We start from the raw sequence: 26,775 nt of genomic DNA, 5'->3' as shown, positions 1-26,775 counted from the left end.
TCTATATTCTTAAACTAATCTTAAGTGTTTGATGCAAGTTGATCTTGTTATTTATGTCACACTTTGAAGATGTAGACAGACTAATAATAAAGGATAACTCAAACATGTGTGAGTGAATCCAAACACAACTCCAGGTCTGTTTTTGATGAGATAACAATATTATAGCATGGCTTAAAGCTCACAAGTCAATGTTGTGTAATGTAGGGCCATTAAGAGTTACTTTTTAGCTTCATCTGTTGAAATGAAATAGTTTTATGCTAATAATAGTAAATTGATAGCCAAAATATTAGAAAATTAGTCTTTCAATTTTTAAGCCAAACGATTACTCAGACTTTTCCTTTGGTTAATATGGGTCCTCTTATTGGACGTGTGTGTGCAGGAACTGAAATCAAATAAGCAAAACCATTTATTTAATTACACCCTTCCAAAACAAGCTTGCTATAGGTCAGCCTGGGTCCTGGGATACCGCTCAATCCAGGACAAACTCACTGCCAGCTCCAGATATGAGACAGGACGTGATGCAGATTGTTCAGAGGGGATATGCTCCTGTCATTCTTTGAAAATAGAAACAGTTACACTGTCCAGACAGGAGCAAGCAGGAAGACCCTTGGACGGATGGACACTGTCTGATCACATGGTCCATAAGAGTGACCTACATTAACCTTTGTCTCCCAAAAACAATACAGTAAACACGTTACTCAATGCCTCGTGGGACATTTTATCCATTGTTTTCAGAATGATATAAAGTGGCCATAGCGACGATTAACAATTAAAAACAAAACATTACATCTTTTAAGTGGTCAACAATCTTCAAATCTGACACCTATAAGTATTTCTTTCAAAATGGCAAAACAATGTTTGGCAACACTGTCATATCAATGAGAAAATGCTTTAATTCTGTATATAAACATCCATACAGTTTTTCCTTTAAGCCTAAAAAGTCACTTAAGAGTAAAATTTTCAGAAAACAGGTCACCTCCTACATAGTGCCCCCTTTTGGTGATGTTGCAAATATCAATACTTCTTTATTCTCTCTGCGGTGCTATCCTTTGCTTATTATACTGCATATCTTTGTACAACCAACCTTTTAACATATTTTTCTAGCATCACAGTGAAGGATGTGAAGACCCTCCTGCCTCAGATCAACTACAGAGTCCCCAACATGCGCTTTCTCAAAGACAAACTGCAGGTCAGACTCAAACATTATATTGATACTTTGCAGTGACATCCCTCTGGGGGTGCTCTACATGTGTCTCTAATGGTGGCATGTTTAGGAGTTACCATGGTGACACAATGCACACATTAGCAAACACTGTCAAGGAAGTTTAAAAATTGTCTGAAAACCTAAGAAAAAACACAAAATTGATTTAAACAACACATTTTCAAGAGCCTGCAATCAATATAAGCAGGCCTGGTTCCATTTAAAAAAAAATGTGAGAGTGACTAACTGAAAAGATGCTGACTAATTATTGTGACCAGATTTTCAAAATAAAAAACTGGGACATCCCTGGTTTGTGGTGGTTGTAATAAAACAATTGTGAAACAAGTGCGTAATTAAGGAAAATTGTTCTGCACTCGGCACTAATGTGAGTCAGTATAGTCACATTTTCTTTATGTTTTGATCATTTTAAAGCAGCTTTTTTGTATTTTACTTAAACAAATGACAATTTATGCCTCTCTTTTCTGTTGGCGGGGATCAGATTAGTCAAAAATAGCGACATCTGGGATATTTCTTGTATAAAACTGGAACAAATCACTGGTTTTGGATAAATCTGCTGGGACAGGGGACACAGGGCTTAAAACTGGGACTGTCCCGGGTAAATAAGGATGTTTGGTCACCCTATGGCTAATGCTCATTAGCTTGTGACTCTAATGTTATTTGAGAGGGACTTGTTTAACAGCACAAAGGTTGTTTAGTTCCAACCACATAATTTCTTTATGGTCAGACTGTGTTAAAATAAAGCACAGTTTAAAGTTTAATAAAGCTTCAGACAGAGCAGTGTATACAGTTAGCATACCACTACCAAGGAATGTTGATGACATCTTCTGCAAAGTATTAATAAATCATGTTGATAGGTTTATATTCCAGAATTTCCCATGAATCATAGTTTGTTGTTTTCCTTTTTTTCAGGAGGTGGAGGCCAGGAATGACTTGTCGTACCCAAACTTTGCACAGCTGTACCGGACACTGATGTTTGATGCTCAGAGGACTGTGAGTATTACTGTGCTTTCATTCTCAAAATACCATTTAGGCTGGCTGCTTCAATTTTTACTTTGCTCTTACTTCTGAAAATATATTCTATTCCAAATAAGAGTTTTTTGAATTTGTCAGCACAATATGTGTCAAAATGATTATGTAAACAAATGCGATATCTGTATGTCTACCACCCAAATCCCAGTCTGATCTTATCAGGAATCATTGATTTATTTTTATTACTCATGCCATTTCATTTTGTTGGCATCAGTTTTAAAGAGAAAAAACAAAAAATCTGGCAATTAACATGTTCCAACCATTATGTGCCTTTTCATTATTGGCATGAACCAAAGGAAATATCATCATCAAAACTTTATTACAGACTTGTACTTGATTAAAATAATACTGTATTTGGAGATGTATGCCTCTTTTATAATCCTAGCTATTTAAAATGAGTTTAAAATGCTTAATAAATGCACATATGCATATGCATATTTCTATTTCTATGCAATATTCTGCATAGTTCACATTGCCTTTTACATTCAAATAATGTAAAACTAGCTGCATGCTGAGCGTTAGCCTGACTTCACTTGAAATGTCTGTTACTCTCTGTTGGTGTTAAATAAACTGTTATATGTGTTCTATATTTGACTGCACTGGTTAATGCAGACAAATAGACTCTGAGTAGGTCATGTGTAATATTGACTCTGCTGCACACTCCACTTCACTGCACTCACTGGGTCCTTTATGCCTCACCCACCCTCCACCTACCCCTGTTCCCCTCACCTGCCCTCACCCCCGCCCCTTCCTCAACCCCTCCTCACCCCCTGTGTGTTCCCAGATAATTGAGCAGCTGGACCTGTCCTTTCCTCTGCGGTGAGTCTCTGCTCCTCTCGCCCTCCTCACGTCTGGTCCTTTGTTTTCTGGAGTCACTATGGCCCAGTGTTATTCCATCATGTTTTCATTATTCAATATTGAGTTTTACTTGATGCCATGTGTGTTTTATAGGAATGTTGACCGACCTGAGCTGTGTCAGATCTCTCTCTATGACTTTCAGAAGTTTCTACAGATGGATCAAAAGGTACTCAGACGCAAAAATAGCTATGTTTTTTTTTAGTTTTTTTTTTATAGTGTTAATTATTATGATGCATCAGTCTCACATAGCAATAACAACCTCTTCAGGATCAAATTTAGCCAGGTAATTAATCAAATTTGAGTTGAGACTCATCTATTTAATCCAGAGATTCACCAATCCTCATGTCAGTTAAAATATGTGGTTTGGAGGAAAGGAAAATAAACTTAAATTTTAAAGTAAAAATGGATCAGTATGAGGAAAGAAATCTTGATCACATTGTAGTCATATTGACCAGCCCTAATAACACATTGAAATGGGGAGTGAGAGGTGGCGGACTGGATGAAGGGCCTTGCCCTATGACATATCAACAGCATCTTCCACGCGTATGCCAATCTCTCTCCCTGTTTATCTCAATTTAATAAATAGCCAGACATATCTATTACAATGTGGACTTGTCGACATTCTGAGAGAAGCACATGTGCCATGCCATCGTAACCTCATATAGTGTAGATTAAATGGCTAAGCAAATATTAATAGAGTGAAATAACATAATATAAATAGGTTATAGGAAAGCAGTGATTATAGAAACATTATGGATGGTCAAAATAAATGTTCTATTTGCTTGATTTGTTGTAGGAATCTTGGGCGTCTGATTTGGGTCGAGTGAGAGAGTTTCTAATGGCCTACATGAGAGGGGCTCCAGCACCTGAACCTCTTCTGCAACTGGACGAGGTCAGAATCCAAACAAATGCAAATATAAATGATAAAAACATTGAACTTTCTAAACCAATTTCTATTTTGTCTTGCAGTTCTTGACGTTCCTGTTCTCCAAAGAAAACAGTATTTGTGACCCACGCCTCTCTCCCCTCGTCCCAGATGACATGAAAAGACCCCTGTCCCAATACTGGATATCCTCATCTCACAACACGTATGTCCCTTAATATAAAATGAATCTTTAGGTTCTTAGTGGTCTTAGTTATTCAAATATCTGCATTGCAGTTGGCTAACTTTCTTTATCTTGTTGTGTTGTTTAGCTACCTAACAGGTGACCAATTTTCTAGTGAGTCATCTCTGGAAGCCTACGCTCGCTGCCTGAGGATAGGATGTCGCTGCATTGAATGTACGTCACCAAAATTAAGCCACTGGTCTAACTCATCTTTTATGATTAAAGATTCTGCTGTTTTTACTTTTGTTTACTGTAATAATGCATTAACACATAGGTCAGTAAGTTATATTTTGTTCAGCATAAACCACAATATTTATCCAAATAAACTTCATAATAGAAACTCTGCATTGACCTCCTATTCAAAACTGCAGGTCTGACCCCCCTGCTGCTGGCCCTTCCTTTTGTTTTATTAATTTTTTTTGTTTTTGTTTTAAATAGTCAGCAAACATTTTGAGCCCACAAGTAAATATAGGGTTGTTGGTATGAGTGGGGGAGAGGTGCAAAAAGGGTTTTGTAGCGCTCAAGTCTTAGTGTAGAACAACGCAGTATTACTCAGTCCTGTATGACTAAATCAAAATAGTTAATTCAAAATGGTAACTTAACAGCTGTGAATTATATTTTGCATAGTCTGTTCCCTTTACTGAAAAAAGTTATTAATATTTTTCAGTGGACTGCTGGGATGGACCTGACGACCTTCCTATTATTTACCACGGACATACCCTAACCTCAAAGATCAAGTTCCTTGATGTGCTCTACACCATTAAAGAACATGCCTTTGTCACATCTGAGTAAGGAAAACATGTACACAGTATAATATTTTAAACTGAAATTAATCTTGGCCAACAACTCTAAATTAGTCATTATTGTATTGGCCTATTTTTGGTGTTTATTATATGTTTGCATAAAACTAAAACTAGGAGCTTTCTGTACTTCTTTTCACTGTGGTTTTATGCTACATACCCGCACAAAGTGAATTGTATTATCTGTAATGTTAATTTGTGAACTCATGTGTGCAGGTACCCGGTCATCTTGTCCATAGAGGACCACTGCAGTGTTGTCCAGCAGAGAAACATGGCAACTCACTTTAAGAAGGTCTTTGGAGATCTGCTGCTGACCAAACCTGTTGACAACAACGCAGAAGAGCTGCCCTCGCCCTACCAGCTCAGACGCAAGATACTCATAAAGGTATTGCCGTTTATAATTGTTAACACTTTTTTTTTCCTTTCTTCTTTGTCTTTCAGGGGTTTTTTTATATGATAGTGTTGCATTTAGTATAGAGGAAATCAGATCTGTGGAGAGGCTCACCCTCACAGTCAGAATGCTTGTTTTTCTAGACATTTCTGAGCTATAAACCATCTGTTATTTAATAAATGTAAGGTACAGCTGTTTAATGTCATATTATGGAACATTCATAGCAGAAAAATGGCATATCCATAGAAACAAGAAGATGACGGACCCCCAACAGGACAATTATACAGTGCACCTTTAAGATTTCAACTTGTTTTAACCGTTAGAAGCAAACAAATTATTATCAAGAATTCATTTTTAACCATAATAAATTGAAAAAATAAATTGTGAACTGTGTAACTTTTTTGGTGGAAGGTTCTGGTAGAATGTTATTGCTTCATCTGGAATGTTCCACAGCATGGCATTAAACATGCACTAGTATATCTTGCATTTACAGGTGTGTTATAGTTGCACTCTGCCTGTGAGCAGGCTTGCCTCTCGACAGTTCTGACTTTGAGACTTTGAGATAGATACATTTAATGCCATTGTGTGAAACATTACAGACAAAGAAATAAAATATCCATGGAAACAAGCAGCTAGCGGATCCTCCACTACAAAAGTTTTATAGTACACTTTTAAAATGTGTCTATATGTATTACATGATGTATTATAAAATCATTCAGTGATGCAGCAAAGTTAGTAGTCATGTGTCACATCTTAACAGTGCTGAGTTTGATTTCCAGGTTGTTAAATGTTATCATGAAAATATATGAATGCCTCCCATTTGACAGCACAAGAAACTGGTGGAGGGTACAGTGTATGAGGAAGTGTCCAGTGCCAGTTACTCTGAGAACGACATCAGTAACTCCCTAAAGAATGGCATCCTGTACCTGGAAGACCCCATCGATCATGTGAGACTATGAGTTTTCGTGTTTTAATGTGACATTTATGCAGTACTTTTATGAGTTTTGTGTTTAATTTAGTATGACATTTATGTAGTACTTTTATGAGCTTTATGTTTAAGTTAATATGACATTTATGCAGTATTTTTATGAGTTTTGTTTACTTGTGTTTTTATGCAGACATGGACCCCACACTATTTTGTCCTGACTACACACAAGATCTATTACTCAGAGGAGACGTCCCACTACCAAACAGCTGAGGAAGAGGAGGAGGATGAAGGAAAAGAGGTATTCATATATAATTAAGCGTTTGCCATGAAACTGTCAGTGAGCTAGACTAAGAAAATATGATAGAATGTATTGACATTTACTGTAACATTTTGATAGTGTTACTTGCTTGTTTGTAAATTTTCCTGCTTTGCCTGGAATGTTCCACAGTATGGCATTTAACTTGCCTCTCTTATTGGAGGCAAGCAGGTGCTGGTACTAGCCCAAATTACTTAGTTAATTAAAAAGTCAGTTCTGTGGAAATGGCCACCCTGCGTAAAAGGTCTTTAAAACATTCTGTAACTGAAGAAGTGCAAGATTTATTCCCATACTGTGGAACATTCCCAGCAATATAATCACATCATTAACAAGAGCAGGTAGCAGACCCAACACCAGTTAGTTACTTTTACTTTTAGTTATAGTCCATTTCAGAAGACAGATGAATCAAAGCAAGTTACATTTTATAAAGTAATGTATTTTATACTGTGCTTTTCAAGACAAATGTTCTGTTTTCCACTCATTCTCGATTCAGCAGGAGTGCAACAATAATGAGCAGCACTGTGCGGAGCGCTGGTTCCACGGGAAACTGGGCGGGGGCAGAGATGGGCGGCAGGTGGCAGAGAAGCTACTGCAGGATTACTGTGAGGGAGGGGGCAAAGATGGCACCTTTCTGGTCCGAGAGAGCGAGACCTTTGTGGGGGACTACACCCTGTCCTTCTGGTCGGTAATATTCAGAGATGTCAAATTCAATCTAACATTTTAGTGTATTTGTTATTATTATCTGAAATATGTCTTTTGGATTATATTTGTTTTTCATACAGCATTCATATTCTGAGATATTATATTTAATTTAATTGTTAGCCATATGTATCATAATCTTGATACATTTTTGCATACGGATACACTATTTCTTTACCAGGAATGTTTCACTATATGACATTAGACCTATCTACAGTATCTTGCTTTCTTTATGTAAATAGGATCTGACCTGTACTGTAGCCTGCTTGTGTCACCTGCTTGAGATGGATATTTTGTAACATTACAGGCAAAGCAATAACGTCTCCACAGACTCCAGACTCTGCAAGAAAAGTTACATAGTGCATCTCTAAAAATGTGTGTATCCTATCTACAATACAGTACATGTATGTTTTTGAAATTGATATGCTGAAAGCTATTGGTCTGCTCATAAATAGCAAACAAAAACATTTAAAGATGCACTGTGCAACTTTTCCAAGGCCTACCACCTGTTTTTCTCCCTGCTGATGTTATTGCCACCTACTTGTCTTTATGCACATATAACTGAGGAATGTTTTAATTAAAGCAATAAAAACACCTGAAGACAATCATATCCTCTAGAAAAGTTATACAATGCACCTTTAAGCATCAGTCACTCATATTAAAACAATACTGGAGTAACCCGAAATAAACAGATTTTTTTCTATGGCAGGCGCTCAGGGCGGGTGCAGCACTGTCGGATCCATTCTCGTCAGGAGTCTGGCTCTACACGTTTCTACCTGACGGATAACCTGGTGTTCGACAGTTTGTACCGCCTCATCTGCCACTACAGAGACACGCCCCTGCGTTGCAACGAGTTTGAGATGAGACTCGGAAACCCCGTGCCCCAACCCAACGCCCACGAGAGCAGAGAGTGAGTGCTCGCTCTGGACCTACTGTTTATGTGTGTGACTTTGTGTGGAGTGACTTCTTCAAGCACAATATAAAGAGTGAGAGCAGAGAGTGAGTGCCCACTCTGGATCTATTGTTTTTTTTGTCTTTTTTCACAGTATCTTCTTCATGTACAACAGAGCATTGTCATGATACTAAAATTTCAAAGTTTGATACAAATGAAAAAAGCATATATTTATTAAAATGCTACCAAAATTACAGTAAAATTTTAGTTGTCAATTTGGTACCAGATTATACATGATTTTTTATGGGTTCTTTGTGGGACATCTGTGATCATGTGAATCATAAATAACAGATTTATGCAACATAAAATACATTTTTTCAAAACCTGCTTCAAATGCTTGGCCATGATTTGATGAGTTACTATATAGATGGGTCAGTCCATATGAAATCAGCCGCCCTCCCCTATGAGCCATCTCAGATTTGGCTGAAAAAAATTTCAAAAACTGTTTAAAATCACCAAATGAAAGAATCTCACATTTTAGCTCAATCCCTTAAGTCGTTCCTGAGTTATGACCCGTTGAAATTTTGGGGCCATACCGACTTTTTCGGAAGCCTTAATTTATAAGCATGTTTGAGAGACCATAACTTCATAAAAAATAGAGCTAGGAAGTTGAAAAAATTGAAGATTATTTCTGGTACATTGTTTGTGATGGTTTTGGTGGCACAGTAAAATGCTCATCTGCAAGGACCAGTCTTCAAACAACTGACAGCAATCAAATATTAACTGCACCCCAGATGTCTGAGTGGGCTTCACAAAACATAAAGAATGTGAAGTTTTTCTTTACAAGCTCTAAATACATTACAAACCATGAACTTACTTCCAAACTAGATGAGCGTTATAGCAAGGCAAAGGCTGTGAATGATACTAGATCACACCACAGTTTCATTCTGGTGTCAAATGGTAAATTAGAAATGAGGAGAATATCTCAAGATCATGTATGTACTGAAGTTTCAGTATCTGAAACACAAAATGAGATTGTGCATTGTTCATTGGGAATATTTCAGAGCATTCAGATAAACATGGTGATGTGTATGTGAGATTCATGAGTGGAGATGACAGAACCCTCATCTGTCCTTATGAACATCGGCGGAACCACGTTGGGTCCCATTTGAGCATATAATCTGTTGTATTAAGGCACCAGAAGTTCAGGGAAGAAGAGCATGAAATGATTGCCTTGACACTGCAGATTATGACAGGATCCAAACATTACTTTTGAAGTTCATTAGTAGTTAGGAACACTTAGTGTGCAAGATACAATACAGACGATCTACATGTAGGTGGCAAAGAGAACAAAATGGGCATATTTTTCCAGTATTTTGGTATTTTCCGCTGAGGTTGTTTTTCACAATGAATTTTTAAAATGTAGCAGTTGAACAAATAACAGACCAGATTACTCTATTTTGGTAACTTTTGTGTCAGTATCAATTTTTTCCTTGATAATGCCTTGTAATATTTTTGTGCAAAAATAATACAAATATGGTGGTACTGAAAGCCATGGTTATAGAATCAGAAACTTTGTGATTTAACAGGCAATGAGTATTCCAAATGTAATTTGCCTTTGATCAGTTTCCATGAATACTATCTTAACTTTTGTTGCTTTGCTTATACACCATGAAAAAAGCTATTTCTATGTGAGATAACAAATTATCTTCCTCAAATAAAAATAGAATAAATAATGCAAACAACCCTTTTTTCATAATTTTGTACAGAGTTATTAGTTGAATTTTCTCAATGGATTAATTACTCTTTTCCAAGCAATGTACCACAAATAATCTCCAATTGTCTTCCATAATAACAAGCAATTAGTGTTTAAATCTATCTACCTTTCTAGCAGGTGGAAAAATGCCTAAGCTCCACCAAAAATGACCCGTGAAAGCTCATTTTCAAAAATTCCATTTGAAATGAAGGAAGTTAATAGTAGATGTTTTATTACTTTAAACTAATCAGAATATGCCAAAGTTTCTCTGGTTAAAATGTTATCAACATCTAACTGTGCCCACATGGGGAACCGAGGGTCCAAAGAAGGGACCAAAAAGATCATATTTGGTCTGTGACCATATTTGGGACTCTACACCATCCACATGAAAGCTCAGAAAAGTGTGAGATTGCTGTCAGAAATGGTCATTCTCTCAAATATTCAGGTTCAACAGTTAATTTGTAAATACCTGCTTGGAGTAAGTAGATCTTGGACCTCAAAAATTAAAAAAAAATTGAGCGGCAACCAAATGTGAGATATTGGGTGGCCACAGCATCCCCCTTAATAAAGATGCCCAATATTTGACAACAGATCCAGAATCTATGACCAAGAATGTACAAAAATACAAATTTTCAGCTTCCTAGCTCTATTATTTATGAAGTTATGGTCTCTCAAACATGCTTATAAATTAAGGCTTCCGAAAAAGTGGGCATGACCTCAAAATTTCAATGGGCCATAACTCAGGAACGACTCAAAGGACTGAGCTAAAATATGAGATTCTTTCATTTGGTGATTTTAGAATTTTTTTGATTTTTTTTCAGCCAAATCTGAGATGGCTCATAGGGGAAATTCCTTGAAAACCTCTGATTTCATACAGACTGACCAAGATTTATAGAATGAGTTCATACATTTTTTCACAGGTGATAAGGACATTGTGCCATTTCTAAGAGGAGTAATGTAGTTCATAACACTTAAATAGTTTTGTATTTTAAAGGTGGTACCACTCGAGCTTGTCCCGGGTCCAGGCTGAACACATGCTCATGCGTGTTCCCAGAGATGGAGCCTTCTTGGTGCGGAAACGCAGTGAACTCAACTCCTATGCCATCTCCTTCAGGTAAAGTTATACACTGTGGATGATATAGTTACACTTAACCAGTAACCAGTAAGTCATTCTGCTTTTGCTTTTTTAGGGCTGAGGGTAAAATCAAGCACTGTCGTATCCAGCAGGAGGGCCGTCTCTTTATGCTGGGCAGTTCGGCTGAGTTTGAGAGTTTGGTGGATCTAGTGAGCTACTATGAGAAGCATCCTCTGTACAGGAAAATGAAACTGCGCTACCCCATCAATGAAGACACACTGGACCGGATGGGCACCACTGTAAGATTCATTCATAAAATGGTATATTAAATATGCAGAGAAACTGCAGTTTTAAATTTGTATTTCCAGGAACTAGATTACGGAGCGTTGTATGAGGTTCGAACTCCTCATTTCTATGTGGAAGCTAATAAAATGCCAACAGCCAGGGTAAGTTTTGTACTAAATTCACTTGAGACAAGTTAAAATAATCAATATTTTAATGGAATTTTTTTGTTCCAGTGCACAGTAAAAGCTCTATATGACTACAGAGCTCAGCGAGAGGATGAGCTGTGCTTCCCAAAACAGGCCCTCATCCTAAATGTGGAAAAGCAAGAAGGGGGTTGGTGAGTGGCTAGAAAAATTACTTCCAACTATGGATCTCAAGTTTATTGGTTTAGTGATAATGGTTATTCTTCATGTCACAATGTAATGGTGAAAACTAACAATATTAATTGTGAGAATATTAAAGACAAAAACATGTCATTTCAATTCAACCACTATTCGTAGGTGCTTAAAAAAACAAAAAAAAATACCCTTTAATGTTGAGTGTGACTGAGAGTACAGAATCTGAGGCACTCTGATAGGTTAAAAGTCCTTTATAAGAGCAAAGGCTGCCTACATGTTTCGGTCAGCAAGGCCTTCTTCAGGGCATATTGTTCAGGACATGTAGATGCTTGTGTTACTTTTGTATGTGGCTGTTTGTGTCACATTAACTTTACTTTATTATTCATAAACTTTGATTTCATACAGTTGGTCACATGCTTGATAGAATAATGGTTTGCTATTGGACAGTGTAGTATGTATGAAAAAGAAGTAAAGATTTGTGTCAATAATAATGATTAATTTTTTAGATCACAATTATATTTTTTCTCACACTTACTACGGTAAGTGTGAGAAAGTCTAAAATGTTACATTGTGAAATCTCTACTTAGAACTGTGTTACTTAACAGTATGTTATATTTAGGTGGCGGGGAGACTATGGGGGGAAAAAGCAGCTTTGGTTTCCTGCAAATTATGTGGAAGAAATGCCTAGTTCTCCGACCAGAGAGTTGGATGAAGCAGTGAGTTGCCTCTTTCATATAGAAGATCTAAGTAGTATGTATTAACACATTATTTGATATGATAATTATGTCTATTTTTTTTTTATTTTTCAGTCGTCAGAAAACAGTCCTCTTGGAACATTTCTCAAAGGCTTTATTGATGTTCCCAGTTGCCATGTTGGTAAGGATTTGTGCTATTTAACTTTTGTGTAGTTAAACTGTACTAGAAGTGCCATAGGAGCTTAAATTTGAGTTGTTATAAGTTACTGAAATGAATTGCGTATTGCTACCAGCAGTGCAAAATCTGTGTATTAACTTACTTTTATTGTTAGTACAAATTAAAATCGTCAAAAATATAGTTTTGAAGGTACAGATTATATACTATTATATACTCTATACTACTTTAAATTGTTGTAAATTGTACTTAAAGACACACAACATAACTTTTTGGTAGAGGGTATACTTTTATTTAGATGTGACTATTTGCCTGAAATGTTCCGCAGTATGGTAATAAAATGCTTTTATTGCTCGCTTTCTTGCCTGCTTGTTTACATGAAGATAACTTTAATGCCATATTGTCGAACATTCCAGGCAAAGCAATAGCATCAACCCCGATACAAGTAGGTGTCGGACCTTCCATCAGAATAGTTACATAGTAACATACCTTTAAATTTAAGAGAAAAAGATACTCAATATAGTATAAAAAATCCATTATATGACATTCTTCTAATAGATACACAGGATTGAAAACCACTATTGTGTCTCTTTTCTGTTTTCTCCTTCAGTGGTGCATAAAGATGGGAAGAACTTGCGTCCATACGTGTTCACCATTCACTCCCAGCACCTGTCCTCTGTTCCGGTGCAGACGCTGGATGTGGCAGCAGACAGCCTGGATGACTTGAGCAGCTGGGTCAGCCGCATCCGTGAGGCTGCTCAGAACGCAGACGCTCGGGTCAGGAATACTACTAACACGTGGACTTTATGATTCAAATCATTCTGTCCTCCCTCTGTTCCTCTGAGTCCTCTTCATCCCACTGCCTGTAGACATGCATGTTTTATATACGTTTGTGACTTCCCCCTAGTGGGCAAAAGTAACTGTCTGCATCTGTGAATGTCTGACTCCCTTAAAGAAAAAGCAGACACTGAATTATAAGTGCCTTTATGGTTGTTTCTTCATGATCACAGATGCAGGAGGAAAAACAGATGGAGAGAAGAAAGAAGATCGCTGTGGAGCTGTCAGACCTGGTGGTTTACTGCAGACCGGTACCTTTCAATGAAGACAGTAAGTTTGCATATTCTCATATAATTTACCATTTATCTTTTAATGTCCATTATTAGTAAAGCCCTACCAGATAAAATTTTAAAAATAAAAATAGAAGTGCACTTTTTTTTTCATTATGGTGCAGAAAAATATAGAAAAACATGCATCAGCAGGTTTGCACAAAATCAATCTTATCTAGCCTGGAAGAGGACCTCCAACTGCTTGTTTCCATGGAAAATTACTATAATATTTTATGGCATAAAACTGATCTATTTCCATGGGGAATGTTGATAAATGGTTTTAGCTTGAAAGCATGGTTTTAACTTAAAATTTCCATGGAAGGAACAGGTGATGTGAAATCTCAAGAAAGTTGTTTTGCTTTAAGCTGATCCATTATAATTTCTAATGAATGTATTCATATGAATATAATTTCCTTGACAGAGATCGGTACAGAAAGAGCCTGCTACAGGGACATGTCATCTTTCCCGGAGACCAAAGCAGAGAAGTTTGCAACTCGTGGAAGAGGGAAGCGTTTTCTGCAGTACAACCGGAGACAGCTGTCCAGAGTCTACCCCCGAGGACAAAGACTGGACTCCTCCAACTATGACCCTCTGCCCATGTGGCTCTGTGGGTCACAGCTGGTGGCTCTCAACTTCCAAACACCAGGTCAGAAAACACTATACTCACTGACCTCCCTTTGTAATGGCATATATGAGCAAAGAAAATAGATACAAAATGTTCCTGGGTATTTGCTCAATCAGTGTCTAGAGAAGGAAAGACCAGTCAACTAAAATTCTCCTTCATTTTTCCCCATAGACTTTTTGAAAAATTCAAAGACACAATGGTGGCTATTATTATGATTTTATTTATTAATTTTATATTTGTGAAAAGTCTATGACAAAAAAGTAAATTAAAAATACTCCACTGTTGAGCTCCATAAAGTAACCATCCATCATGTCCCTATCCTGGTGTGTGTTTGTGTGTTTGTGTGTTTGTGTATGTGTGTATGTGTTTATGTGTGTGCATGTGTTTCTGTGCAGATAAGCCCATGCAGCTGAACCAGTCCCTGTTCATGCTCAGTGGAGGCTGTGGGTTTGTGCCACAGCCCGACATCATGAGAGACGATGCATTTGACCCATTTGACAAGGACACGCTGCATGTGGAGCCCATCACAATACAACTGCAGGTCAGGAAATACTACACAAATGTAAAATAACAATAATAATAATAGTAAAATACAGACAGAATTTTGTGTGATCGCTGTTGTATCAGGTGTTGGGAGCTCGTCATCTGCCTAAAAATGGGCGCAGTATCGTGTGCCCGTTTGTGGAGGTAGAAATCTGTGGAACAGACTATGACAGCTGCAAGTACAAGACAGATGTAGTAGGTATGTGTGCAGGTGACAAAGTCAAGGGCATACTGTGCCATTTCTACTGTATATTTACTTTACTTTCAAATGTTCAGTGACTAGACTCTCAAAATTGCTAACTTTGTGTATTTACTTAAGCTGTAGCAAAATAATTTCTTCATATTAGTTAATTGATATGTTAAGTTAGTTTAGAAAAACACTTCTAAAAATATATAATTACTTGATTCACTTTAACAAGTATTTTGACTTGTCTGAGGACTTTTTTCCCTATCCTATAATGCAACTGTAGAACAAATGTTGACTACTTTTGGTATAGGCGCGATTCTGATGAGGTGGGTGGACTGGTTAGCTGTAGCATATCTTAGTATGTGACGTAACAATGTTAAAAACACAATGGAGCACATCTAGAATTATCACATGGCATCATAAGATGGAACAGAGTGCATATGCAGGAGTTATGAGTTAAACATGTGTGAATCAAGCAAAACATAACTCCAGGTTTTGATGAGGAAACAACATAATAACATAGATCAGATAATAATGTAATATGCCCTTTAAATGCAGTTTCCAGTCCTCAACAGAGCCACCTCACTTCCTATGACTATGATTTTTATCTAAACCTCTCTTCTCCCTCACAGCTGACAATGGCCTGAACCCAGTGTGGCTCCAAAAGCAGTTTGTGTTTGACATCCATAACCCAACCTTCTCCTTCCTGCGCTTCACTGTCTTTGAGGAGGACATGTTCAGCGACCCCAACTTCCTGGCCCAGGCCACGTGCCCTGTGCGCCTTCTCCGAACAGGCAAATACCTAATGTATTATGACAATACCTGGAAGGCAATTCATGTAACCAGGTATGCTGTAAGAACGCTGTTTGCTTTGGACACTGAGGAATAGACAGGAGGCAGAGGTAAAGATTTTGAGGTCTTAGTTCATTATAGTTATAGTAGGTAAAATCCCCCAGCTAAGGTAGTCCTGACCAATGGTCAAAATTCAATGGTCATATTTTTATATAGCACTTTTCCACCTTCAAGGCACTAAAAGTACTTTACATCAAGGAACCACTCACCCATTTATGTACGAGGTGAGCTAAGTATCTTGCCCAAGTACACAACATTCATCTGTTTGCGCTGGAATCATGTTGCCAACCTGTAGGTCAGTGGATCTGACCACTCTACCACTGATGTTTATGTCGAGAAAAGGAGTGTACCTTAACCTTAGGGAAACAAACATAATAGTAGACAGATAAAGTTATGGAAAGGCAGTTTTGTCTCTGATGTGTGAAGAAAACTGTAAATGAAATTAAAAGACATTCAATTTCTGTTTTAGGCTATCGCAGTGTTTCCCTTAAGAACAGCTACAGCGAGGAGCTAGAGTTGGCCTCGCTGCTTGTCCACATAGAAATTGTCAATGCAAAGGTATTTTATCATCTTTTCTGTATTCAAATTATATACTACATATTGAATTACCCCTGTCTCTTGTTGGCTGTAGGAGGAGGATGATGAAAACCTGTACACGTCTATACAGCGATTGCGGGATAGGACCAGTGAGCTCTCCACTCAGGTGTCACTGCTGGAGCGGGCGGGCTCAGCAGAAGTGGGCTATCAGCAGAGTCTGGAGGAACTGAGGGCTGCACAGGATCAGTTGAGTGAACTCGTGGAAGCTCGCAACCGCAGGTCAGATATCAATATTCTGTCCTCTTTGAATAATAGGAATCAGTTTACGGTCTGGCTAGTTCTGAGATATTTTGGTATAAGGTTTTGACCACTGATATTGTCCAAATGAAATCAGGAATTTAGTTTTTCCACATGAAAACCTTATGAATGAACCAGCTTCATCTATAGTGTACAGAAGTTATATAAGGTATTTGAACAATGATGTAATATAAAAAATGTAAAATGTTAACTTATACATTTTTCTAAAGGGGGTAGGGTACAATTGTACTACACTACTGAAATACTCCAAAATAGTAAATATAAAATACACTTTCCTGAGACTACTTCAAAATAAATTAAGTCAAATTCATTGATTGTAACAGGGGTTATGATTATTATTCATTTATTTTGTAATAGTATATATTTTTCAAACATTTTGAATGTGTATAAGAAAAAATAATTTCTAATTTACTGTACAATATTTTCATCCTTTTCATCTTTTGCAATAATTTTCTCAAAAATATTTGTAATTTTCTTTCCCATTCAGGCTGATTGAGAAGAAAAGGAGAGAGAAACTGAGGCAGCAAGTAGCAGCCAAGCGCAGCTAATTGTCTTGGTCACTAGAGGGCTCTAAAGTCAACGCAAAGCTTGTGCAACTAACTGGTTCAGCTTTCAGTAGACCTGTCAGAACTGGATGAAAACTTGTTTCTCCTCATACCAAAATGTGAAACGTTTGCTGTCAGGGGAGCAAAAAACAAACAAAAGCATCTCATGGACTAAAATACCTAATGTTTTAAGCTAATAACAATCACAGAGGTGGAGACAGAGGAGCAAAGTGGGGACTCTTCTCCAAAGCTCTTTCACTTTTAAGATAACTTTTTATAACGTTTTATATTTGAATGAAATTGATGTCAGCTGCACCTTATCCAAATGTATGCGCAGTAGCCTACAGTCCGCTGATCACAAAGTTTAAAGTATTAGCTTTTTTCCCAATAAGTGACAAACCAAGCTTTTTAATCATTGGTGTCTTACTGCTCAAAGTCAAATGTGAGAAAATAAGATTTCATTTTTTCCACACACTCATCCTGTAAGTTATTTTAGTTTTATTAAGCAGTAATGTTTTCTAATTGGCATACAAAGGTGCACTGCGGAATATTTCCAGTGAAGAGACCAGTCACCTGCTTGTCTCCATGGAAATATTACTGCTTTGTCTAAAGTGTTTCATATTATAGATTCTATCACGAGGAAGGCCATTCAGATCCTTGGAGAGTCACCCCATTCACAGAATGAATGATTGTATTTTTTTAGCAATAGAAACACCCAGTAATGAATGAATGTGGATATGTTTAATGGCATACCATTGAAACATTCCAGGCTAATAACATCTCCATGGAGACAAGCACGTAGTGGACTCTCCACCAGAAAAGTTGCGCAGTGCACCTTTAAGCATATTATAGACATGTAAAGCTGATCTAATCCTTTTAAAAATGATAATGCAGATTTAAAGACAGCTGTGATGGGCTTTTGAGCTCAAATACATTTACAGAATAACCTCTGGAGAGGGCTGAAATAAAGGCTACTTGTAACTAATAGACAAGTGAAGTGCAGAGTTTAAAGTGCATATGACAGGTTTGCTTTTTCGTTATGTCAATTAATAACAATTATGTTTTGGTCTTTGTTTAGTATATGGTGGATCGATAACCCTGCTCACTGTTAGAATACCTGTCTTTCTAGATATTTTTGAGCTATAAAACCATTTGAAGTAATTTAATAATTGTGAAGTAGAGCTGTTGTCAATCAAAATGTTACACAGTGCACCTTTAATTATAAAACTATGTTAATTAGGTTTGAATAAAATCGTAGTCTAACCTGTCATATGCACTTTAAGCCCTTTGCCAGAAACACAAATAACTCAGGTCAATAACTAAGAATGAAGAGAGAGGAGCGGTGGGCACTTGTAGCAAAGGAAATCTCGTGTCTGTGCCTTCTGTGAGTCGACTGTACACACTGCAGGACAATAACAGGTGAATAATGAAGCCAGTATAATCCAATGAACAACTGTAATAGTGGGAGCGAGTACTACTTTGGGTTGGACTACTACTCATCAGGTGGGGCTAAAGGTAAAAAGACTGATCATGTGTTTTTATTGTGATTTAATGATATATACTAATAACTTTTACCTGGGAGAGCACAAACTGGATGAATTAAATAACAAACCCTCATCAAACTACTCAAGAAGGTCTTAAACTACTACTTCTAAGGGCTCTAATCTATACTACCTTCAGAGAGGCAGGGTGGAGAGCGCCCCCTGGCGGTCAGTTGCACAGGGGGTGGCTGTGTTAAACGTGTAACTATTAAGGGCTATAGGACAATAAGCAAAGCACTTGTTCACCTGCCAACTCTGTGTCATGCATTTCTCTCAACTAGGGCTAGTGCCATCGTCTGACTTTAATCAACAGATGTGGATCAACTGGTCTGGGATCAGCCAAATACAGGTGCAAAAGACCCACTGCATGGCTTCATAATGGAATAGGTAACACTTTTAAAACTAGACCTTAATTATCCTTAAAAATGCACAAATTAAGACTTAATTCCTATTGAACAAATAGTTTATTAAGAAAGGTTCAGGCTGAGTAACTACTTAAAAAGGAACACCTGCTTGTCTCCATGGAATTGTTATTGCTTCACCTAGAATGTTTCATACCATGGAACATTCCAGGCAATGCAACAACATTTCCATGGATGCAAGTAGGTAGCGGACCATCTGTGAGTGAGGCTGCGCCTGATATTTTACTGTCTTAAAAACTTGAAATATAGAAGTATAGTTAATTTGCAGTGCAGACTTTCAGCAGAATTTTAAAGTGACTGTAAAGCTAACAACAACTAGTATGCTAATGTGCACTTTCTAATTAATGGACAATAATGCTTATACAATATATCCACTGGCGCAAGACACATTTTGCTCAAATACGTAGGGAAAAATCACATGCAGGGCCTTTAAGAGGTTAAAGTTTGGGTATTAAATAAATCTCTAAATCCCTGAATCATTCGTAATAAACAATATGATTATGAATTAAGTCTTTCTTAATGCGTTATTAAAGCTAATTTAGGTGAAGTTATCAAATAAGTGTTACCAAATAATAAATAATCCACACTCTGTCTAATTTATCATTGTACATATGTTTATTTATCAGACCTGTTCTCCTACATAAAAATATTCATAAATGTTATGAATTCAGATTATTGATGATTATGTCTGCAGAAATCTTGTTTGTAAGCTCCCTTTAAATGTCCCACTGATTCAGACCTATATACACCTGCACAGTGGAGCAGGGTCTCTATGCAAAGTTCATCTCTGGGCCTACAGCTTTTGTGAAATAGGCCAAGTTGTGTTTTCTTTGTCTGAACTGTTCAGTATTATTCCTCTGCATTTCAAATCAGTGCAAGTTTCCATTTAATAAAGCTCTTTCATGTAAATCTGACTTTGTTGGGTTTTTTTTTTTAGGACTTGGCAAGAAAGGAAAAAAATTGCCTTTTTCCCTTTATATTGATCAATAATGAATTTCTTTATTTCTTTCTTTTTTTTTTTGTCTCATCAAAACAAATAAGAATAGTGTTCAGTATTAATTTTCTGAACATAAACAATACAATCTTTTAACCATTGCTAATTAATACAAGACACTCAATGAAGGCTTTTACTGAGGATGGTTATTTGTACGTCGTCATGCATTACAAATGTCAAGGTATATGCTCAGTCAGGTATAAAGTTGACAAATTATTCATCAAACTGACCCTCCACAGAACAAAACATTCTCTCCTGGGTACTGTCACATTGTCACAGAAACTGTTTCAATATGACTTCTCTGGAACATGTGAGTCGCAGGGTTCGAGGGATACGGACCTCCACATATGGGACAAAACATGCCTCACAGGTTAGTGTACCTCTGTATTTTGGCAGATAAAAAAAAAACAACAACAACAACATATAACAGTTCTACTACTTTTAATAGCCTTGATAAAGCTTGAACAAAGACTGGGTTAGGGTTATCTGATACTCTCCAAACAGGTTCCTACACAGACTCCTCAGGCCTGGATCACATTCGACAAAGCATTGCAGACTTCATCACAATTTGAGATGGAGTGCTTTCTTCTGCCAGCAACGTTTTCATTTCTGGAGGATCACAAAGAGCTTTGATGGTAATGACGTTTAATACAGTCATATAGTCCATCGCAAGAACAAAGCACACAGCACTGTGGGGAAAAAAAAACAGAAGTAAAAGTATCCAACCCATATAAAAATGTTTAAATAACATCAAACGTAGTGACTTTGACAAAGAATTGTGCTAGTATTTGCTCAACAGAAATATATCAATCAGTTTCTTATTTTTTCTTGCATAATATGTGCAATATTATTATTATATATATTTTTTTTTTTTATTTTACTCAGTTTAAGTTATATTTTTTATATTGGAAACAGCCTTAATTGTACCTACTGTTATCCTATAGTTAAAAGTGCCCTTAATATTTTAATTGTACTGAATCAGTACCATCAGTGTCAGTATGTTGTTTGTAATATTATCCAATGTTCAATTGATTGTTTTTATGGCTCATGGTGCACTTTGAGCTTCTTGCACATGTTTTCCAATGTGATTTTTTTTAAACTACAAATAGCAAATAAAGTAACCTAACCTATAACCTAACCTAACCTAACTATTACGTTTCTGGAGAAAAGATTCCACCTGCCTGTATTCATGCAATGTCATTGGGTTGTCTAGAATGTTCCACAGTATTGCACTAAACTTATCCATGTTTTACTGATTAAATTACAGGTGTTTTATTGCTCATAATATCTTCAAAAACATATATTCTCATTCGGAGCAGCACTGCCTCTCTCCTCTCCACAAATTTGACATATAACCCTTTTTGATGTTATCAGTTTGTTTTTATGTGGATTGATATGTTTAATGCCATATTATGGAACATTTTAAATAAATCAATGACATCTATCTCATGTGGTGGATCCTCTCACAGCAAAGTTATAAAGCTTGTTCACTGATATTTAAAGGTGCACTGTAAAACTTTTTGGTTGAAGGCCAATCACCTGCTTGTTTCCATGGATACAAGCCTTGCTGTGCCTGGAATGTTCCACAGTATGGCAATAAACAGTTTTAACTTACATTTATTCATTATTACAGGTGGCTTCATAGCTCAAAAATACCTAGGGAAACAGACATTCTGACTGTGAGAAGGGTTACTTCTCCACTAATCTGACATGTAACTTGGTCTGGTTTGGTCTCCATGAGGATAGAAATGTTTAATACCACACTGTGAAACATCACAGACGAAGGAATCAAACATCAAACATCTCCAGAGCGAAAAGCATTTAACGGGCCTGCCATTAGAATTTACAGAATTTACCTTTAAGTATGTGAATGGTTTTATGTGTTGAGGCGATGGTGAAGCTGCTTGCTGGTGAAGAATGGGACATCCCGACAGGTGTTTTGACCCCAGTGCCCTTCCCACTCACTCTGCCCATGCTGCTGGATGAGGCTGGGGTCAGACTGGAACCCTATAAGTTACACAGGGACCAGAATTGGGCGATTAACGTGGATGAGCTACACCGAGCTTTAACTACAGCTAGAGGGCGCTGTAAACCCAGAGTCATCTTTATAAGTAACTGGCAATCCCACAGGTGAGTGTCCAGTTTCTTTTTAACGTCATTTTAGTTGCCAGACCTGTACTTGTTAAATTATCCTCCCACAAGCCACGTCCAGAGCAGGAAATCCATACATGAAGTGATTCAATTTGCTGCAGCTGAAAGTCTGCTGCTTTTGGTCCATGAGGTGAACATGTGTTGATTATATACAATAATATATTTAAAGGGTCTGTATTATGTACTACTTTAGTTACAACTTTTAAAACATGAGACCAGCAAGAAGACCATTTTGTTGTGAACAGTGAAAAAACTTGATGAGGGGACATTTAAACAGGAACATACAAAACTCTTCATTTTCTGCCATATTGCCTAGTCTAATGTGTTTTTTTGTTGTTGTTGTTGTTTTTTTTCCAGGTCTACCAGGAGTATGTCTTTGGAGATGGGGTTGCGTTTATTTCATACAAGACCTTGTTTGAGATGGGCACTCTGTACTCAGACACTGTTGAGATGGCATCCTTCCATTCTGTATCCAGAATTGGAGAGTAAGTTTGAACTATTATACTATTTTTTTAGACACTCAAATGCAATTTTCAACACAGCATTATGGTAGTTTCTATATGGTCTTATATACAAGTTTGACTATTCAGAATCTATTCAGGAAATGATAAATGTTCATATGTCATATCATTACTTTGAATACATGTTTTAGTCTCAGTTAGTTTCTGGGTATAATTTTTTGGACAACCCAAATATATATTTTTATTTGTCATAGAAATTGCAAATTACAGTTCATCAGAGGAGGACTTTTTTTTTTAAAAGTTCTGATTACTTATAACATATCTTCAAATCTCTTGGTGGCACTTTATAGGCCTAGAGCAGGGATCTCCAACTTTTTGTTTCTGGTGAGCTACCTTTACAAAATGAAAATACCACAGAGCTATTAATTTTAGCAGTGCAAGGAACTGAGTCGATATAAGAGGGCAAGCTTTAGATGTTGTACAGATAGATGCCTATAAAACATCAAAACCAAACCATTACCTATTTATTAGTGCACAAAGTTCAAAATAACACATTTACAATGGCAATAGAGACTGTCTTACCTATCCATCCATGTCTCAGGTGTGGTCTGAGGGTGGGCTATATGGAACTGATGAATATCGACCCGCGAGTGATGCATTTTTTGGACATCATGCTCTGCACAGACATCAATACTCCAGTCATGGGACAGCTGGCCTTAGATCTGATGGTCAATCCCCGAAACCTGGGGACAAGTACTACCACACATACACAAAGGTACAGCTATACAATACATGCACAAGTATTACCTATGTCTATATTACTATGTACATTGCAACCTTGAGCTTTTGTTTCTATTTAAGGAGAAAATGCATGTTGAAAATACCCTGAAGAAGAATTGTTGGAGAGCTTGTGAAGTGTTAAATAATGTGCCTGGGGTGAGCTGTGAGTCGGTGGTGGGCCGAGTCTACCTCTATCCCTGTGTGAATGTACTTGCTGCTATCGTAAAACAGGTCAAGGTATGTTCAAGTTTTATCCAAGGAATAAAATACCATATTTCTGGTCTGACTGCATTTAAAGACACTACCAGAAAACAAACAAAAACATGTAAAAAATTGCATTAAAGATACAGTATGTAACTTTCTGGAGGTGGCACATCAAATGCATGATTCTATGCAGATGGAAAGTTAAAGCCATACTTCACAACATTCCCCATGAATAAAGATAATTTGTATGCCATACTGTGGAATATTATTGCCAAAGGAACAACATTTCCATGGAAAAAAGCAGGATGAGTTCCACCTCCAGGCCAAGGAAGACTCAGGTTTGTCGAGGCGCACGCCTGCTCACATAAATGGATGCATGTTTTTTCAGTGCAGTGAACACAACCAAAATCAAACCAGCATTTTATTTTTGTCTTTTTTTACAATAATAATAATAATAATAATAATAATAATAATAATAATAATAATAATTGTTCATTTAATAGATTCCACTTTTTACATTTAATTTTATGTTGAGCTTTATTATTATTGTCTGAGGTTGAGAGCACTTAAAATTAACTTCCTTATTACACCCTCATACTTTACTGTGGACTGCTGACTGTGTTGTGTACAGGAGATGCAGGTGGAGCTGGGCTCTTTGTACTGTGATCAGCTGATGCAGAAACAGGCTGTGCTGATTGGACCAAGCTGCGCACATGGACCTCCGCCTGGCACCTATCATTTCAGGTATGAGCCATTTGTTGTCATAAATATATAACCATTTACATTATTAGAATACATATTTAGGGAGGCATGTCATATATATATATAAAAAAGAAGGAATGCATTTAAGGTTATACTGAACCATAGACTGTATGAAGAATATGTACAGACTACTAGCATGTATTGAACACACTCACATTTCAAAAGAGTGCACTAATATAACCCATGTCACCCTACAGTACAAATGTTAGGAAGATGCTCCTATTAAGCTCAGAAAATAATATTTATCTTTCATATACTGAATGAGAAGTTGTTAAGTAATTATTCTTCACATGTGTTTGTGTTTGTGTGTGTGTGTGAGCACATGTGTGTGTGCGTGTGTGTGCGTGTGTGTGTGCGTGTATGCATGTACATGTGTGTTTGTGTGTGGTATGGCAGGCTGTGTATTCTGGTTTCTTCAGATGTTTTGGAAGAAGCTTTGGGCCAGATACAGAAGTTCCACAGAGGTCACCTGGAGTCCAGCCCAGAAATGTAACCAGAATTCAAGCACCTACAGACCCTTCTACATTTCTGTTCTTGAACACTGCAATCCAATTGTCTCTTATCTCATCTGGGGAAATGTTTGATTAAACATTCTCTATATTGATAATAAATGAAATGTGAATGTCATTGTGACCTTAAATATTAACAATCTACATAACAGTCAAAACAAGGAAAAAAGTGTGAGCAAAGGTTGTAGTCTAAAATAGAGACATTTTGTGGCATAAGCAGATGTGCAAAAGCACAGGGCCCCAGGGAAACCCACAAGTAGCATGTTCACAAAAATACACAGGCCAAATCACCAATAAAACGTAAGGGGGTACCCTTCTCAGAAAATATTGTTGGCTATTGGACCATAATGTGTTTATTTTGTTACACAATTTTAACTGTATTGTGGATGTGTGAATGATAAAAAATACTTTTATCTTTCTATCTAAGTCCCAAAGAATCTACATGCACAGTGCCTCAATAAAGCTGAACACTGCCCTGCATTACAAAAGTAAACAGAAAATATGGCCCACCCACACCGTGTCCTGCCCACACCTTTGCTCTAACCCCTAACCCCTAAATTAACCCTAACCCCTAACCCTAACTCCTAACTCAATCCTCACCCTAACCCAGGGTCTCCAACCTTTTCCCTCCGTTGAGCTACTTTTACAAAAAGAAAATGCCAGAGAGCTACTCACTTTAGTCACTTGATAAGTTCAAGAAAACTGTACAAGTCTCAGGCTATTAACATCTGTGGTCTGCATCTCCTCCTTTGGTCACAGTCTCATGCCAGTGATCAGATACCCAGCAGGAATCATAAGCTGGCCAAAGGAGGAGATGCAGACCCCAGATGTTAAGACACAAAAGCTCCTGACCATTCATGGAGGGTTCCATCCCAATCCAGCACCTTGACACTGTATGCAAGGCGTAAAGGAGTGGGCCAAGGAATGTGAGAGCCATTGTGCAGGATGAGACATCCAAGCTCCATGAGTACATCAAGGACAAGGCTCTGACAGATGACGTGCTCAGAAAATGTCTCAGACAGTGAAGTTCAGAGGAAGGAGGGACCATCATGGCAGCACAAGCCCCACATGGGGCATACCACCGAAACATAACTGAAGTGGCTGATCTCAAGAAATGCTACAAATGGCTTGAGGTCTGGTCTGAAGGACAGCACAAAGGCACTCATCCTGACTGCACAGGAGCAGCCCTTGAGCACCTGAGTGATCTACCACACCAGACAAGACCCACAGTATAGGCTGTGCAAAGAGACTCCTGAGACAGTCCAGCACATAACTGCAGGGTGTAAGATGCTGGCAGTGAAACATGGAGCGACATAACCAAATGGCGGGCATTATGTACAGAAACATCTGTGCGGAGTACTAGAGACCCCAAGGTCAAGGTGAGACACCTCCAAAGGTTGTGGAGAATGACTAAGCCAAGATCCTGTGGGACTTTCAGATACAGACTGACAGAATGGTGTTGGTGAATCAACCAGACACAGTGGTGATGGAGAAGCAACAGAACAAAGGTGGTGGACATAGCACTAACAAGCGATGGGAACATCAGGAAAAAGGAACACGAGAAAGTAGAGAAATATCAGGGGCTCAAGGAAGAGCTGGAGAAAACCTAGAGGATGATACAGTATATCATACAGTATATCGGTGACGCAACCACCTCTAAACTAACTATATTA

At 37.5% G+C, this 26,775-nt stretch overlaps 1 protein-coding gene and 1 pseudogene across 1 annotated transcript in view; both read left to right on the top strand.

Moving 5' to 3' along the window:
* LOC110172233 (1-phosphatidylinositol 4,5-bisphosphate phosphodiesterase gamma-1-like) overlaps positions 1-20,108 on the top strand; it is a 33,585-nt gene extending 13,477 nt beyond the window's left edge. The window contains exons 5-32 of the mRNA XM_055164714.1: positions 1,105-1,189; positions 2,132-2,212; positions 3,036-3,070; positions 3,203-3,275; positions 3,906-4,001; positions 4,079-4,197; positions 4,304-4,389; positions 4,883-5,003; positions 5,232-5,400; positions 6,234-6,353; positions 6,525-6,632; positions 7,147-7,331; positions 8,059-8,259; positions 10,992-11,111; positions 11,188-11,371; positions 11,441-11,518; positions 11,591-11,694; positions 12,315-12,411; positions 12,505-12,571; positions 13,176-13,342; positions 13,576-13,672; positions 14,093-14,317; positions 14,692-14,837; positions 14,924-15,038; positions 15,659-15,820; positions 16,348-16,436; positions 16,510-16,694; positions 17,221-20,108. Coding sequence (XP_055020689.1) covers positions 1,105-1,189; positions 2,132-2,212; positions 3,036-3,070; positions 3,203-3,275; positions 3,906-4,001; positions 4,079-4,197; positions 4,304-4,389; positions 4,883-5,003; positions 5,232-5,400; positions 6,234-6,353; positions 6,525-6,632; positions 7,147-7,331; positions 8,059-8,259; positions 10,992-11,111; positions 11,188-11,371; positions 11,441-11,518; positions 11,591-11,694; positions 12,315-12,411; positions 12,505-12,571; positions 13,176-13,342; positions 13,576-13,672; positions 14,093-14,317; positions 14,692-14,837; positions 14,924-15,038; positions 15,659-15,820; positions 16,348-16,436; positions 16,510-16,694; positions 17,221-17,281 — 3,376 coding nt within the window. The 3' untranslated portion in view covers positions 17,282-20,108. The remainder of the gene's footprint in view (positions 1-1,104; positions 1,190-2,131; positions 2,213-3,035; positions 3,071-3,202; positions 3,276-3,905; positions 4,002-4,078; positions 4,198-4,303; positions 4,390-4,882; positions 5,004-5,231; positions 5,401-6,233; positions 6,354-6,524; positions 6,633-7,146; positions 7,332-8,058; positions 8,260-10,991; positions 11,112-11,187; positions 11,372-11,440; positions 11,519-11,590; positions 11,695-12,314; positions 12,412-12,504; positions 12,572-13,175; positions 13,343-13,575; positions 13,673-14,092; positions 14,318-14,691; positions 14,838-14,923; positions 15,039-15,658; positions 15,821-16,347; positions 16,437-16,509; positions 16,695-17,220) is intronic.
* A 289-nt stretch (positions 20,109-20,397) lies between these two features.
* On the top strand, positions 20,398-25,086 carry LOC110172261 (alanine aminotransferase 2-like; annotated as a pseudogene).
* Positions 25,087-26,775: the final 1,689 nt, after the last annotated feature.

Source organism: Boleophthalmus pectinirostris, unplaced genomic scaffold (genome assembly GCF_026225935.1).
Source record: "Boleophthalmus pectinirostris isolate CB_2022bp ecotype Guang Dong unplaced genomic scaffold, ASM2622593v1 HiC_scaffold_7, whole genome shotgun sequence".
Lineage (NCBI taxonomy): Eukaryota > Metazoa > Chordata > Actinopteri > Gobiiformes > Gobiidae > Boleophthalmus > Boleophthalmus pectinirostris.
This window is presented reverse-complemented; position numbering and strand designations above follow the sequence as displayed.